Source organism: Dreissena polymorpha, chromosome 9 (genome assembly GCF_020536995.1).
Source record: "Dreissena polymorpha isolate Duluth1 chromosome 9, UMN_Dpol_1.0, whole genome shotgun sequence".
Taxonomy (NCBI): domain Eukaryota; kingdom Metazoa; phylum Mollusca; class Bivalvia; order Myida; family Dreissenidae; genus Dreissena; species Dreissena polymorpha.
Window position 1 is genome coordinate 2,430,485 of NC_068363.1, and position 12,919 is coordinate 2,443,403.

Below are 12,919 nucleotides of genomic sequence, written 5' to 3' on the forward strand. Positions count from 1 at the left end.
AACCCTGATCCCCTTTCGTTTTTGACGGAATTCTGAATTGTCGTTCCAGAGTTATGGGACTTTGTTCGTCAAAATTTCGTGATTTCATTGAATGTCCTACTGTAGCTCAAATATCCTTCGATGGATTTTTTTCAAATTTCAACACAATCTTAATATTGATAAACCCTGATCCCCTTTCGTTTTTGACGGAATTCTGAATTGTCGTTCCAGAGTTATGGGACTTTGTTCGTCAAAATTTCGTGATTTCCATGCTCATGTACTTATAAAATAAACCATGTATTCAAATACAAATAAACTGAAGTAAAAAAATTATTCAAAGGGTTATTTATTACCTTACTACTTCATTGGCGAACGACGGGCGTATCATGCGCTCATGGCGCAGCTTTTATTATTCTTGTATTCAGTAATAAAGACTTATTATTAATATGACTAGCTTACTAATTGTAGATTGACACAAATTAATTAGCTTTCTTATCATGTTATTTAGCCCAGAAGGTAAGGCACAAATTGTTATGTAAACTAATGTTTTAAATGCTGTAAGATTTAAGAAATAAGAAAGTTATTATTTTTTCTGATACATAGGAACTGTGATCTCTTTGGTAAAAAATTTTGTTTTGCTGTTTTAACATTATTTCATATAGAAATTAATACAACATCACTAAGGAGCATACATGCCATAATTCTTGAAGGCCATTAAGAGGTAGGACAGTTGTGAACATTTGCATTTAAAATAATGACAACTAAAAATACTAACCAATGAAAATGGACATTGAATTTCTATTGATGTAATATTGAAGAGTAAAGCTGGAATGGTGGTTATCATGTGGTCAGGAACATAATGTGCATGATATATAAATGATTCATTATAGTACTTGCTTCTCAGTAACTCCATTATGTTTACAGAATATATATAATAAATGAACTGTTCATGCATCTATTTAGGGCACATCTGTTCCACTAGTTTCTGTGTCTTTTGAGCAATGACATCTGTAGGCACAATGGTATAGTCATGAGGCATTTCTAGATTTCCATCGGTGTTCTCCCAAGAATCATAGTGCATGCCTCGCCACATTGTTATGCTGTGGAAACACACAAACCAGGGACGGTTCACCTTAAAATCCTTCTGAAAGAGTTCCAGCACTGCTGCGTGCTTTGGTAGAAATGCAATGTGGGTCATGCCAGCTCCGTGCATTCCAATCCACAAGTCTGTCTGGCTGCTGATTTCCAGTTGGGACTTCATTGGGAGGGCTTCCATTAAGGCAGCCTGTACATGAGAACCAGGAAAAGCCTTCATTAGTGTTTCCACAACTTCTGCTTCGTTGAAGACCTTTCTTCCAACGTTTCCTTCAGCGTTTCTCGGATGATACACTGCATTTCTACGCACTATGAAAGTGATGCGTAATTTCTTACAGTTAAGCACATCCTTTGTAGGCAAATCAAATCGGTCCAACACAAATGTACGAAATTCTTCTAGGTAAGGAATTGGGGGATCAACATGCTCACTAAATGGCATAAGTCTCTCCTCTACTCCCCATATGAAGTTCTCATAGTGCACCGGTTGACTTAGATGGCCAACTCTGATTGGTGTGCTATAAATAACATCCCAAGCTTTATCCAATGGCGTGAAAGGATGGGCATCAAGAAAGAGAATGGACATTTCAGAAGGCTGTACCTTGAGGAAGGACATAAGAATAAACACATTAAAGATACACCTCATCCAGTTGTGAAGGTTAGCATAGTCACCTCTTAGGACCCCAAACGTATATTTATGTACATGATTAGAAGCATTATTCGCTGTTGACACAATTTTAATGTTATTTTTCCAGTTCAAACCTGAATTGGACAGTTTTTATACGCCCGTCTATGACGGGACGTATTATGGTATACCCCGCGTCCGTCTGTCCGTCCGTCCGTCTGTCTGTTAATGTCGTACGCTACGTCAAATATCCTTTGACAGATTTTCTTCAAATTTTAACACAATCTTAATACTGATAAACCCTGATCCCCTTTCGTTTTTGACGGAATTCTGAATTGTCGTTCCAGAGTTATGGGACTTTGTTCGTCAAAATTTCGTGATTTCATTGAATGTCCTACTGTAGCTCAAATATCCTTCGATGGATTTTTTTCAAATTTCAACACAATCTTAATATTGATAAACCCTGATCCCCTTTCGTTTTTGACGGAATTCTGAATTGTCTTTCCAGAGTTATGGGACTTTGTTCGTCAAAATTTCGTGATTTCATTGAATGTCCTACTGTACCTCAAATATCCTTCGATGGATTTTTTTTTTTTTTTTTTTTTTAGTATCCCTGAAAAATTGAACAAGGTGAGCTTTTTTCTATTCCGATTGTACACTACCACTTACCCATCTACATTTCTCTTTTATTATTGGTCAAAATATCTATAACAGGTTTACTTCAACTCCATATCCTCTAAAGAAATGCATACATATACTCAAAAAAAGATATGGTATGAATGTCAAGGAGACGGCGCTCCATGCTCATGTACTTATAAAATAAACCATGTATTCAAATACAAATAAACTGAAGTAAAAAAATGATTCAAAGGGTTATTTATTACCTTACTACTTCATTGGCGAACGACGGGCGTATCATGCGCTCATGGCGCAGCTGTTTATTGTTGGCTGGTATCATTAGTATCACAACTTAGTTCCCAGAAGTCAGAATTCAGATAAAAATATTCCTGGCCCTCTGTTTGTCCCAGAACGGCCTTAACTTGCTCACCTCCTTTCACAGAATTTTTGCTCAGTTTTCCAGGGTGCATAACAATATTCCTTGCTACTCCAAAATATTTGCCATAAACTGTACACTTGTATTGCGCACTTCTCCCATTATAGAAATTTAAGCTGGAATGGCTATTTGACAAGTATACACAGTTTGTGAGGGTTTACCAAATAGTGATATATTCCACCAGTAATGCATGCACAGCTAGCAGTTCATTACGGTTGATAAAATTTAGTCTGAAACTTGAACTATTCAGTTTTAGCTAGGCATTGGTCACTTGAAATTAAAAATATTCAGCTCTTCATAAAATCACTGTATTTAAAGACTTTGATTTATGTATCATAAGATTTATAATCTCATAAAAATAATATTGAAATTACCGGTGTTGAGTATATCTGAGTACACCTCTCTTAGATTATTTAAGATTTTATTCACAGATTAAAAACAGGGAGGCAGTATTATCAACATATCTTAGTAGATAGGTGTCAAGATATTAATTTGTAAATACATTTAAGGCTTGATAAGTTATGTGTACATTTTGTTTACTGATTAAAAACAAGTAACTTTAGGTTAAGATGATAGTATGTTTTAAGTAAGAAAGTGGATTTAAATATTAAGAAGAATAGAAACTTGCGGAAATCTGTAATAGATCATTCATATGAACTCATATGCACTTCTTGTATTGTTGAGTGTTGTTATTATGTTCCCTGTAGGGTGGCATATTGCAGTTGAACTGTCCGTTAGTCCGCCAGCTGTCTGTCAGTATGTTCATCCGAAAACTTTAACATTGGCCATTACTTTTGCAATATTGAAGACAGCAACATGATATTTGGCATGCATGTGTATCTCATGGAGCTGCACATTTTGAGTGGTGAAAGGTCAAGGTCATCCTTCAAGGTCAAAGGTCAAAAAACTAAGTCCAAGGGAAGTTATAAGCTTTAAAGGGAGATAATTTCCATTTGATATGATTTTGCAGATACAGATCATTTTCACAAGGGAAGTAATATTTTTATGCCCCCGGAAGGATGGCATATAGCAGTTAAACTGTGTGTCAGTCCGTCCATCAGTCCGTCCGTCCAAAAACTTGAACATTGGCCATAACTTTTGCAATATTGAAGATAGCAACTTGATATTTGGCATGCGTGTGTATCTCATAGAACTGCACATTTTGAGTGGTGAAAGGTCAAGGTCAATGCCATCCTTCAAGGTTAATGCACATGCTGCATTTAATGAACAAGAGATGTGCTTTTTATATACTTTCGAGTAGGGTTGCATTGCAGTGAGACATCTTCTATTTACCTTCAGGGCAACATAGCCTGATACGAAAGCTGATTAATGTGTGTCAATCTACAATTAGTAAGCTAGTTATATTAATGAAATGTCGGTGTTCACTGAACACTAGTATCAACAGTTTAATTAAGTATTCATATGATCATTATATATAGTATTGATTAAATTAAAACATAATACTCTATTCCACAACTCTTTTAATGGACACACTTTTTTATGCATGACATTTTTCAAAAGGGGCATATTGGCAACTTATGAAGAATTTTTATTTTATAATAATAATGATTTTTTGAAAAAAAATAGACAAAAATTAGACCAAACTCAATATCAAAGATATACATTCTAAATAACACTTTCATATATACACTATATTACTATATTCTTAAGGTTTTACTGGCTCTATTTTATTATTGTTCTACTTACCGTATTTATCTTTGCTACAGATCATTGTCCCAATTCTTGTTAATTGTTTGTGCACTGACTAAGACAATGACTGTAAATTCATGTGAGGCAGTGAAACTTCCCCTCCAATGAAATTATTTAAGTACAGCACAAATGTTTTATTAATAAATCTTTTTTATATAAAAGAGCAGTTCATTTGCCTTATGATTATTATAAACAAGTTTTAGTTGAGATGGATTTTGTCTGCAAAGTAAAATCAGTAAGAACATTATAAGTAGTAACATTGCTAAGAATGAATTCAACATATAGTGCTGTAATGTGTATGCGTGCTATTAAAGGGACCTTTTCGGGTCTTTATAAATTGCCAAAATTGAAAAAATATTGTTTCAGATTTGCAAATTTTCGTTGTAGTTATGTCTTTTGCTTGGAAACTGTAACACTGTAAATTTATCATGGTCTTAAATATCCATTATATGCATCGCTGATGATTTAAAAACATGAAAAATACAAGAGATGTGTTTGTCAGAAACACAGAGATGTGTTTGTCAGAAGCACAATGTTTCCTACTGCGCCACTTTGCAGCCATATATTCGACCTTTGACCTTGAAGGATGACCTTGTCCTTTCACCACTCAAAATGTGCAGCTCCATGAGATACTTATGCATGCCAAATATCAAGTTGCTATCTTCAATATTGCAAAAGTGTATATAAAATGAGCGATTTTGACCCATATATTTTACCTTTGACCTTGACAGATAACCTTGACCGTTTACCATTCCAAATGTGCAGCTCCATGAGATACACATGCATGCCAAATAAGAAGTTGCTATCTTCAATTTTGCACAAGTTATTGCCAATGTTAAAAAGTTTGACGTACACAAACAAAGCAATAAACTAACAGACAGGGCAATAACAATATATCCCCCACTATAGTGGTGGTGGTCATAATAATGCATTATAAACACTAAAAGATTGTATAATTTGGAAAGTTATGTTGTTATCGTTATATTCTGTGACATTATATGGATTGCTTATATAGCTAATAAAATTAAATTAGTGTCAAGTGTTAGATAAGCATGGGTGGCCAAGTGGTATCAGCGCTAAACTTTTACTTCAAGGGTCAGGGGTTCAAGTGGTATCAGCGCTAAACTTTTACTTCAAGGGTCAGGGGTTCAAGTGGTATCAGCGCTAAACTTTTACTTCAAGGGTCAGGGGTTCAAGTGGTTTCAGAGCTTGACTTTTACTTCAAGGGTCAGGGGTTCAAGTGGTTTCAGAGCTAGACTTTTACTTAAAGGGTCAGGGGTTCAAGTGGTTTCAGAGCTAGACTTTTACTTAAAGGGTCAGGGGTTCAAGTGGTTTCAGAGCTAGACTTTTACTTCAAGGGTCAGGGGTTCAAGTGGTATCAGCGCTAGTCTTGTACTTCAAGGGTCAGTGGTTCAAGTGGTATCAGCGCTAGTCTTGTACTTAAAGGGTCAGTGGTTCAAGTGGTATCAGCGCTAGTCTTGTACTTCAAGGGTCAGTTGTTCAAGTGGTATCAGCGCTAGTCTTGTACTTCAAGGGTCAATGGTTCAAGTGGTATCAGCGCTAGTCTTGTACTTCAAGGGTCAGGGGTTCAAGTGGTATCAGTGCTAGTCTTGTACTTCAAGGGTCAGTGGTTCAAGTGGTATCAGCCCTAGTCTTGTACTTCAAGGGTCAGTGGTTCAAGTGGTATTAGCGCTAGTCTTGTACTTCAAGGGTCAGTGGTTCAAGTGTTATCAGCACTAGGTCTTGTACTTCAAGGGTCAGGGGTTCAAGTGGTATCAGCGCTAGTCTTGTACTTCAAGGGTCAGTGGTTCAAGTGGTATCAGCCCTAGTCTTGTACTTCAAGGGTCAGTGGTTCAAGTGGTATCAGCGCTAGTCTTGTACTTCAAGGGTCAGTGGTTCAAGTGGTATCAGCGCTAGTCTTGTACTTCAAGGGTCAATGGTTCAAGTGGTATCAGCGCTAGTCTTGTACTTCAAGGGTCAGTGGTTCAAGTGGTAACAGCGCTAGTCTTGTACAGTAGATTCCACTTAATTGAATATCGGATAATCGAATAATTCAGTTAATTGAATAGCAATTGAAAAACCAAACCGTTTGCACCTCTTTCCATTGAAAAAACTCCACATATTCTGATAGCAAATATGGCGTATTTCGGTTAATTGAATAGCCAATTTTCTATTGCACACTATAATCCACACTATAATCCAGCAAAGAATGTCACAAATCTCCAAGGATACGCATCGTATCGACGATTTTGACAGACACGCTCAATCGACTGCCTTTGTTTTCATTTCACATCATGCATGTATGCAGCGTCTGTCAAGCGTCACGTGACTAACAGGTGTAGTACGCGAGCAAGTACAATGCAAACACTGGAGTCTCCGGTGTGCAGTCAGGTGCAAACTTTCGAATGCAAACTGTCAAACAATTAAAGAGTGTGTTGCTGATTAGAAACAAACTGTTGACGTGTCTTGCTTGACAGTTTGCAATAGGTGATGGAATTTTACACTATATTCTCAGTTCGTGTTTATAAACCTACACAACTGCGTCACAGTAAATCATATCTAAACATGATGTCGAACAATCGCAAACGCGCACATTTGTCAAAACATCGGTGTCTTAACACTGCTGGTCATGTTTTCACAATAACCAAAATTAAATCCAGTATTGACCAGATTTTCCGGTAAATCAGTACACAGTACATTATCTGTTTCAATACTAAACTACCTGTAAGAGCGTAACGTCAAAGATACAGCATTCTCCTTGCTACAAAGTTTTCCTTCGACAGTGTATATACACCCACGCTAATTTTTGCGCGCTTTTTACCAGGACAATACATGAGCAATAGATGTTGCTAGCGTAAGCGTTGGGTAAGCAATAAAATGAAAATAGGAAAAATCATTACACGCACCGTATGGCGTGACATTGTACATTGCTGCATAGTTTTCGATAGCTTTTTGTTGGGGGCAAAGGAAATACATGTGGACGTTTTATTTAAAGCTAGAAAGTGTGTTTTGGATTACAAATTTGCATTATCATTTGGGAATTCAACAAAACATTTTTATTATATTTATAATGGATTCAATATTTAATTCCAATATTAACTTTTTTTAAACGCTTTATGTGTCGAAACGATGTTTTGATTATGCATGAAAAGCACAATTTCCAGGAGGATTACACCCGGTTAGTGATAACATTGGAAATATAACGGATTCCGTATAATTGAATACTCCGGATAATTGAATATTCTGACGTGACAAATGGGCTATTCAATTAAGCGAAATCTACTGTACTTCAAGGGTCAGTGGTTCAAGTGGTATCAGCGCTAGTCTTGTACTTCAAGGGTCAGTGGTTCAAGTGGTATCAGCGCTAGTCTTGTACTTCAAGGGTCAATGGTTCAAGTGGTATCAGCGCTAGTCTTGTACTTCAAGGGTCAGTTGTTCAAGTGGTATCAGCGCTAGTCTTGTACTTCAAGGGTCAGTGATTCAAGTGGTATCAGCGCTAGGTCTTGTACTTCAAGGGTCAGGGGTTCAAGTGTTAGATCAGTATTGATGGCCAAGTGGTATCAGCGCTAGTCTTGTACTTCAAGGGTCAGGGGTTCAAGTGGTATCAGCGCTAAACTTTTACTTTAAGGGTCAGTGGTTCAAGTGGTATCAGTGCTAAACTTTTACTCCAAGGGTCAGGGGTTCAAGGGTCAGGGGTTCAAGGGTCAGGGGTTCAAGGGTCAGTCGTTCAAGCCCAGGTGTGGAGTACTTTTTTCTTTTTATAATTTTATTTTAGCTTTATACTGGAACTTTTTAGTTTGATGTTTACATTTATTAATTTAAAGCATTTAATTACAAACTTCAAAACATGCCAAATTCTGTGAAAATGTCCCTTTAAAAATAATACTACAGTGTTCTAAGATCCTGATTGTGTGCCTTCTACTATTAGGAATCATATATGTACATCAGCAGGGTATTGCAAAAATATATTTTGGCAAAGTGTTTTCTTTCATAACTATATTCAGTGTACTACTGCTGCTAAATAAATATATCTGTGAAAAGTGGAAAAAATTATATGTCTATACTTTGTTGAAATACCTGTACTGTTGATGTTTCTTTTAAAATTGCTGCCTTTTTTCTAGAAAACAGCCACTAGTTATACCCCCATTACCATGGGTAATGGGAGCTATATAGGAGTCACTTTGTCGGTTTGTCTGTCGGTCTGTCCCAAAATTTCATCAGATCTTCACTAAACTTGGTCACAAGTTGTATCTAGATGATGTTTAGGTCAAGTTTGAATATGGTTCATGCCAGGTCAAAAACTAGGTCACAGGGTCACTTAGTGCATTTTAAACAAAGTTTGTCCAGACCATAACCATGTCATTTATCGTTAGATTTTAAAATGACTTGGTACATTTGTTCACCATCATAGGACGGTGTGTTGCGCGAAAGAATTTAAATCAATATCTCCAAGGTCAAGGTCACACTTGAAGTTTAAAGGCAAAATGCTTGTTAATTATTCTCAAATAGGTTGGGACCTTTAGGTGGCTGGTTGTTACACGACTCCATTTAGGCCTAGCACTGAATGATGTGCAATATTTATTATACAAACAATTGTCAACTCTACAAATATTAGCTCAGTTCATAAAATATTGGGATTTGTTTGCAGTTGTACATTCAAGTGAAGTAAAACAGTTTATAGATCTTCTGCCAAATTTTCAACACCAACAGAGACAAATTCAGTTTATTTTTTACAACAACAACAACAATAACAATTATTGTCTTAAAATGACAGAACCTTTTTTATCATAAAGACAAAATGACAAAAACTGGCTCCAAATGTTGAAAATTGATTTTGAACTTATAAATTGTAAATAAGTAAATTATACCTCCATATGTGTAAAATGCATAATGGCACATTAAAAATAAAGGTGAGAACATAATCAATTCATTAGTAATTCATCATTTAAATAACACATGTAATGTCTTTTTGGACATTGTATTAAATGCATTATATACAGCAGACGTGTGGCTGCTTCAGATGAAATACTCTTCTTATAAGGCACAAATTGTAATGTTAACTAATGTTTTAAATGTTTAAAAGATTTAAGAAATAAGAAAGTTATTATTTTTACTGATACATAGGAACTGTGTTCTCTTTGGTAAAAATAATGTTTTGCTGTTTTAACATTATTTCATATAGAAATTAATTCAACATCATTAAGGAGCATACATGCCATAATTCTTGAAAGCCATTAAGAGGTAGGACAGTTGTGAACATTTGCATTTAAAATAATGACAACTAAAAATACTAACCAATGAAAATGGACATTGAATTTCTATTGATGTAATATTGAAGAGTAAAGCTGGAATGGTGGTTAAGAATCTGTAGTTATCATGTGGTCAGAAACATAATGTGCATGATATATAAATGATTCATTATTGTACTTGCTTCTCAGTAACTCTATTATGTTTACAGAATATATATAATAAATGAACTGTTCATGCATCTATTTAGGGCACATCTGTTCCACAAGTTTCTGTGCCTTTTGAGCAATGACATCTGTAGGCACAATGGTGTAGTCATGTGGCATTTCGAGATTTCCATCGGTGTTCTCCCAAGAATCATAGTGCATGCCTCGCCACATTGTTATGCTGTGGAAACACACAAACCAGGGACGGTTCACCTTAAAATCCTTCTGAAAAAGTTCCAGCACTGCTGCGTGCTTTGGTAGAAATGCAATGTGGGTCATGCCAGCTCCGTGCATTCCAATCCACAAGTCTGTTTGGCTGCTGATTTCCAGTTGGGACTTCATTGGGAGGGCTTCCATTAAGGCAGCCTGTACATGAGAACCAGGAAAAGCCTTCATTAGTGTTTCCACAACTTCTGCTTCGTTGAAGACCTTTCTTCCAACGTTTCCTTCAGCGTTTCTCGGATGATACACTGCATTTCTACGCACTATGAAAGTGATGCGTAATTTCTTACAGTTAAGCACATCCTTTGTAGGCAAATCAAATCGGTCCAACACAAATGTACGGAATTCTTCTAGGTAAGGAATTGGGGGATCAACATGCTCACTAAATGGCATATTCTTCTCATCTACTCCCCATATGAAGTTCTCATAGTGCACCGGTTGACTTAGATGGCCAACTCTGATTGGTGTGCTATAAATAACATCCCAAGCTTTGTCCAATGGCGTGAAAGGATGGGCATCAAGAAAGAGAATGGACATTTCAGAAGGCTGTACCTTGAAGAAGGACATAAGAATAAACACATTAAAGATACACCTCATCCAGTTGTGAAGGTTAGCATAGTCACCTCTTAGGACCCCAAAAGTATATTTATGTACATGGTTAGAAGCATTATTCGCTGTTGACACAATTTTAATGTTATTTTTCCAGTTCAAACCTGAATTGGACAGTTTTTGTTGGGTGGTATCATTAGTATCACAACTAAGTTCCCAGAAGTCGGAATTCAGATTAAAATATTCCTGGCCCTCTGTTTGTCCAAGAACGGCCTTAACTTGCTCACCTCCTTTCACAGAATTTGTGCTCTGTTTTTCAGGGTGCATAACAATATTCCTTGCTACTCCAAAATAATTGCCATAAACTTTTAAGCGATCCCCACATATGTGTATTTCATTTTTTTTGTTAAACCATGACAAGAATGGCTCTTTGTCAATCACAAATTTATCTGTGAAATATTCATACTTTTTCTCTCTTACAATCATTTCTAGGTTGTTCACAGGAGAAAGTATTGTCTGAAGAGTTTCAGATTTGCTAGTGTTGCTCACATTTCCAGCTTTCACAGCGTCGCCATGGATATTGTGATTTTGTGATGTTTCATTTTGCACAATAAATTCTGGTTGTTTGATGTCTGCTAAGATTGGAATCTGCCTTTGCTCCAAGCGTGGCTTGAGTCTTGTCATTTCTTCTTTGTAATGTAGGAACAAAAGAACACCACCTATCGTTGAAACCAACACTAATAGGGTCAGTAAACTTTTCAATCGCTGCCTAAAGTTCATCTTGACTCTTTATTGTTAAGTTGCGTATACTCCACTTCCTACTACTTTTGATCTGCAGTTTTCCACCAAAAGAAAACACTTAATACATGTACTATTGCTTTAAAAATCTTCCTGCATTGTTTGCCTGTGATTTACCTGCCTGTGATTTACAAATAGTCACTATACACTTGTATTCCGCACTTCTTCTGACCAGTTTTTGAATCCGCATTAAACATCACAGCCAATCATTGAGATCAATATTGTGTGGCTTGCCTCTATTCCAATACCATTATACAAATTTAAGCTTCAGAGTAATATGACCAGTTTACACTGCACGTTGACCAAATAGTGATACAATCCACCAGTAATGCATGCTCAGGGCTAGATAGCAGTTTGTTATGGTTGATAAATTTTGTCTGAAACTTGAACTAACCAGATTTATTTAAGAACGGAAGCCAATACAATAGCTAGGCATTTGTCATTTGAGATCTTAAATATCCAGCTCTGCATAATAACACTGTATTTATGCTTTTCATGAAGTACTGCTGTCACAGTTTGAAGGACTATAAAGTATAATAAACAAATATTTCATGGGTTATAATCCATGCAATATTTATTTATTATTCCTCTCTTTGGTTAGTTAAGTTTTTATTCACAGATTAAAAACCAGTACATACGTGTCAAGATAATAATTTGTATATTTTATGCTTGTTAAGTTATGTGTACATTTTGTTTACAGATTAAAAACAATTAACTTCCTGTAACGATGATAGTATGTAAATAAGAAAGCAGATTTGAAAATAAAGAATGATAGAAACTTGCTCAAATCTGTAAAATATCATTCAAATGAACTAAAATGTACTTATTTTATTGTTATGTGTTGTTGTTGTTTTTTTGCTGGAAAAAGCTGAAAAATACTACTTTTTTTCTGTTAAAGCTGTAATTTTTCTGCATTTTAGAATATTTTTTTTACTGCATAATTATTTAATGCAATGAAAATATGTTGCCAATGCAACTGCATTTAATGCACATAAAATGTGCATTTTGTACACTTTTTCAAGTAGGGTTGCATTGCAGTGAGACATCTTCTATTTACCTTCTGGGCAACATAGCCTGATACGAAAGCTTATTTATGTGTGTCAATCTACAATTAGTAAGCTAGTTATATTAATGAAATGTCAAATTCACTGAACACTAGTATCAACAGTTTAATTAAGTATTGATACAAGGTTTACACCTCACAGGGTACAAATTGCATCTAAATGAACTTAGACAGAACTAAAATGCACTGCTTTGTTCATATGATCATAGTAGTGATTAAATCACAACATTTTATTCTATTCCACAACTCTTTTAATGGACACACTTTTGTATGCATATACCATTTTTTCAAGAGGCATATTGATAACTTATGAAGAATTTTACTTTTATATTAATAATTTTTAGAAAAAGATGAAAGAAATTAGACCGAACTTT

General features: G+C 35.7%; 2 protein-coding genes across 7 annotated transcripts in view; one reads left to right on the top strand and one right to left on the bottom strand.

Moving 5' to 3' along the window:
• Window positions 1–12,919, top strand: part of LOC127843775 (piezo-type mechanosensitive ion channel component 1-like) — a 241,514-nt gene that overhangs the window by 68,919 nt on the left and 159,676 nt on the right. The gene's annotated exons all lie outside the window — the stretch shown is intronic.
• LOC127843776 (EGF domain-specific O-linked N-acetylglucosamine transferase-like) lies at window positions 400–11,937 on the bottom strand. 4 transcript variants are annotated; one of them, XM_052373557.1, is made up of 2 exons: window positions 10,849–11,937; window positions 400–1,833 (listed from the first exon to the last, which is right to left on the bottom strand). In XM_052373557.1, exons 1-2 carry the CDS (start codon window positions 11,462–11,464, stop codon window positions 935–937), a joined length of 1,515 nt encoding a protein of 504 aa, XP_052229517.1. In that variant the 5' UTR covers window positions 11,465–11,937; the 3' UTR covers window positions 400–934. The 4 variants fall into 4 exon arrangements, with proteins under 4 accessions (XP_052229517.1, XP_052229515.1, XP_052229516.1 ...); XM_052373555.1 differs by having other exon boundaries at window positions 400–1,712; window positions 10,728–11,922; XM_052373556.1 differs by having other exon boundaries at window positions 400–1,474; window positions 10,490–11,921.

Excerpts from the sequence above, each read along its gene's own strand:
- LOC127843776 (XM_052373557.1), bottom strand. The coding sequence starts at position 11,464 with ATGAACTTTAGGCAGCGATTGAAAAGTTTACTGACCCTATTAGTGTTG. Across the intron at positions 1,834-10,848 it reads ACAAAAACTGTCCAATTCAG|GTTTGAACTGGAAAAATAAC; the intron begins GTTTGAACTGGA and ends TGTCCAATTCAG.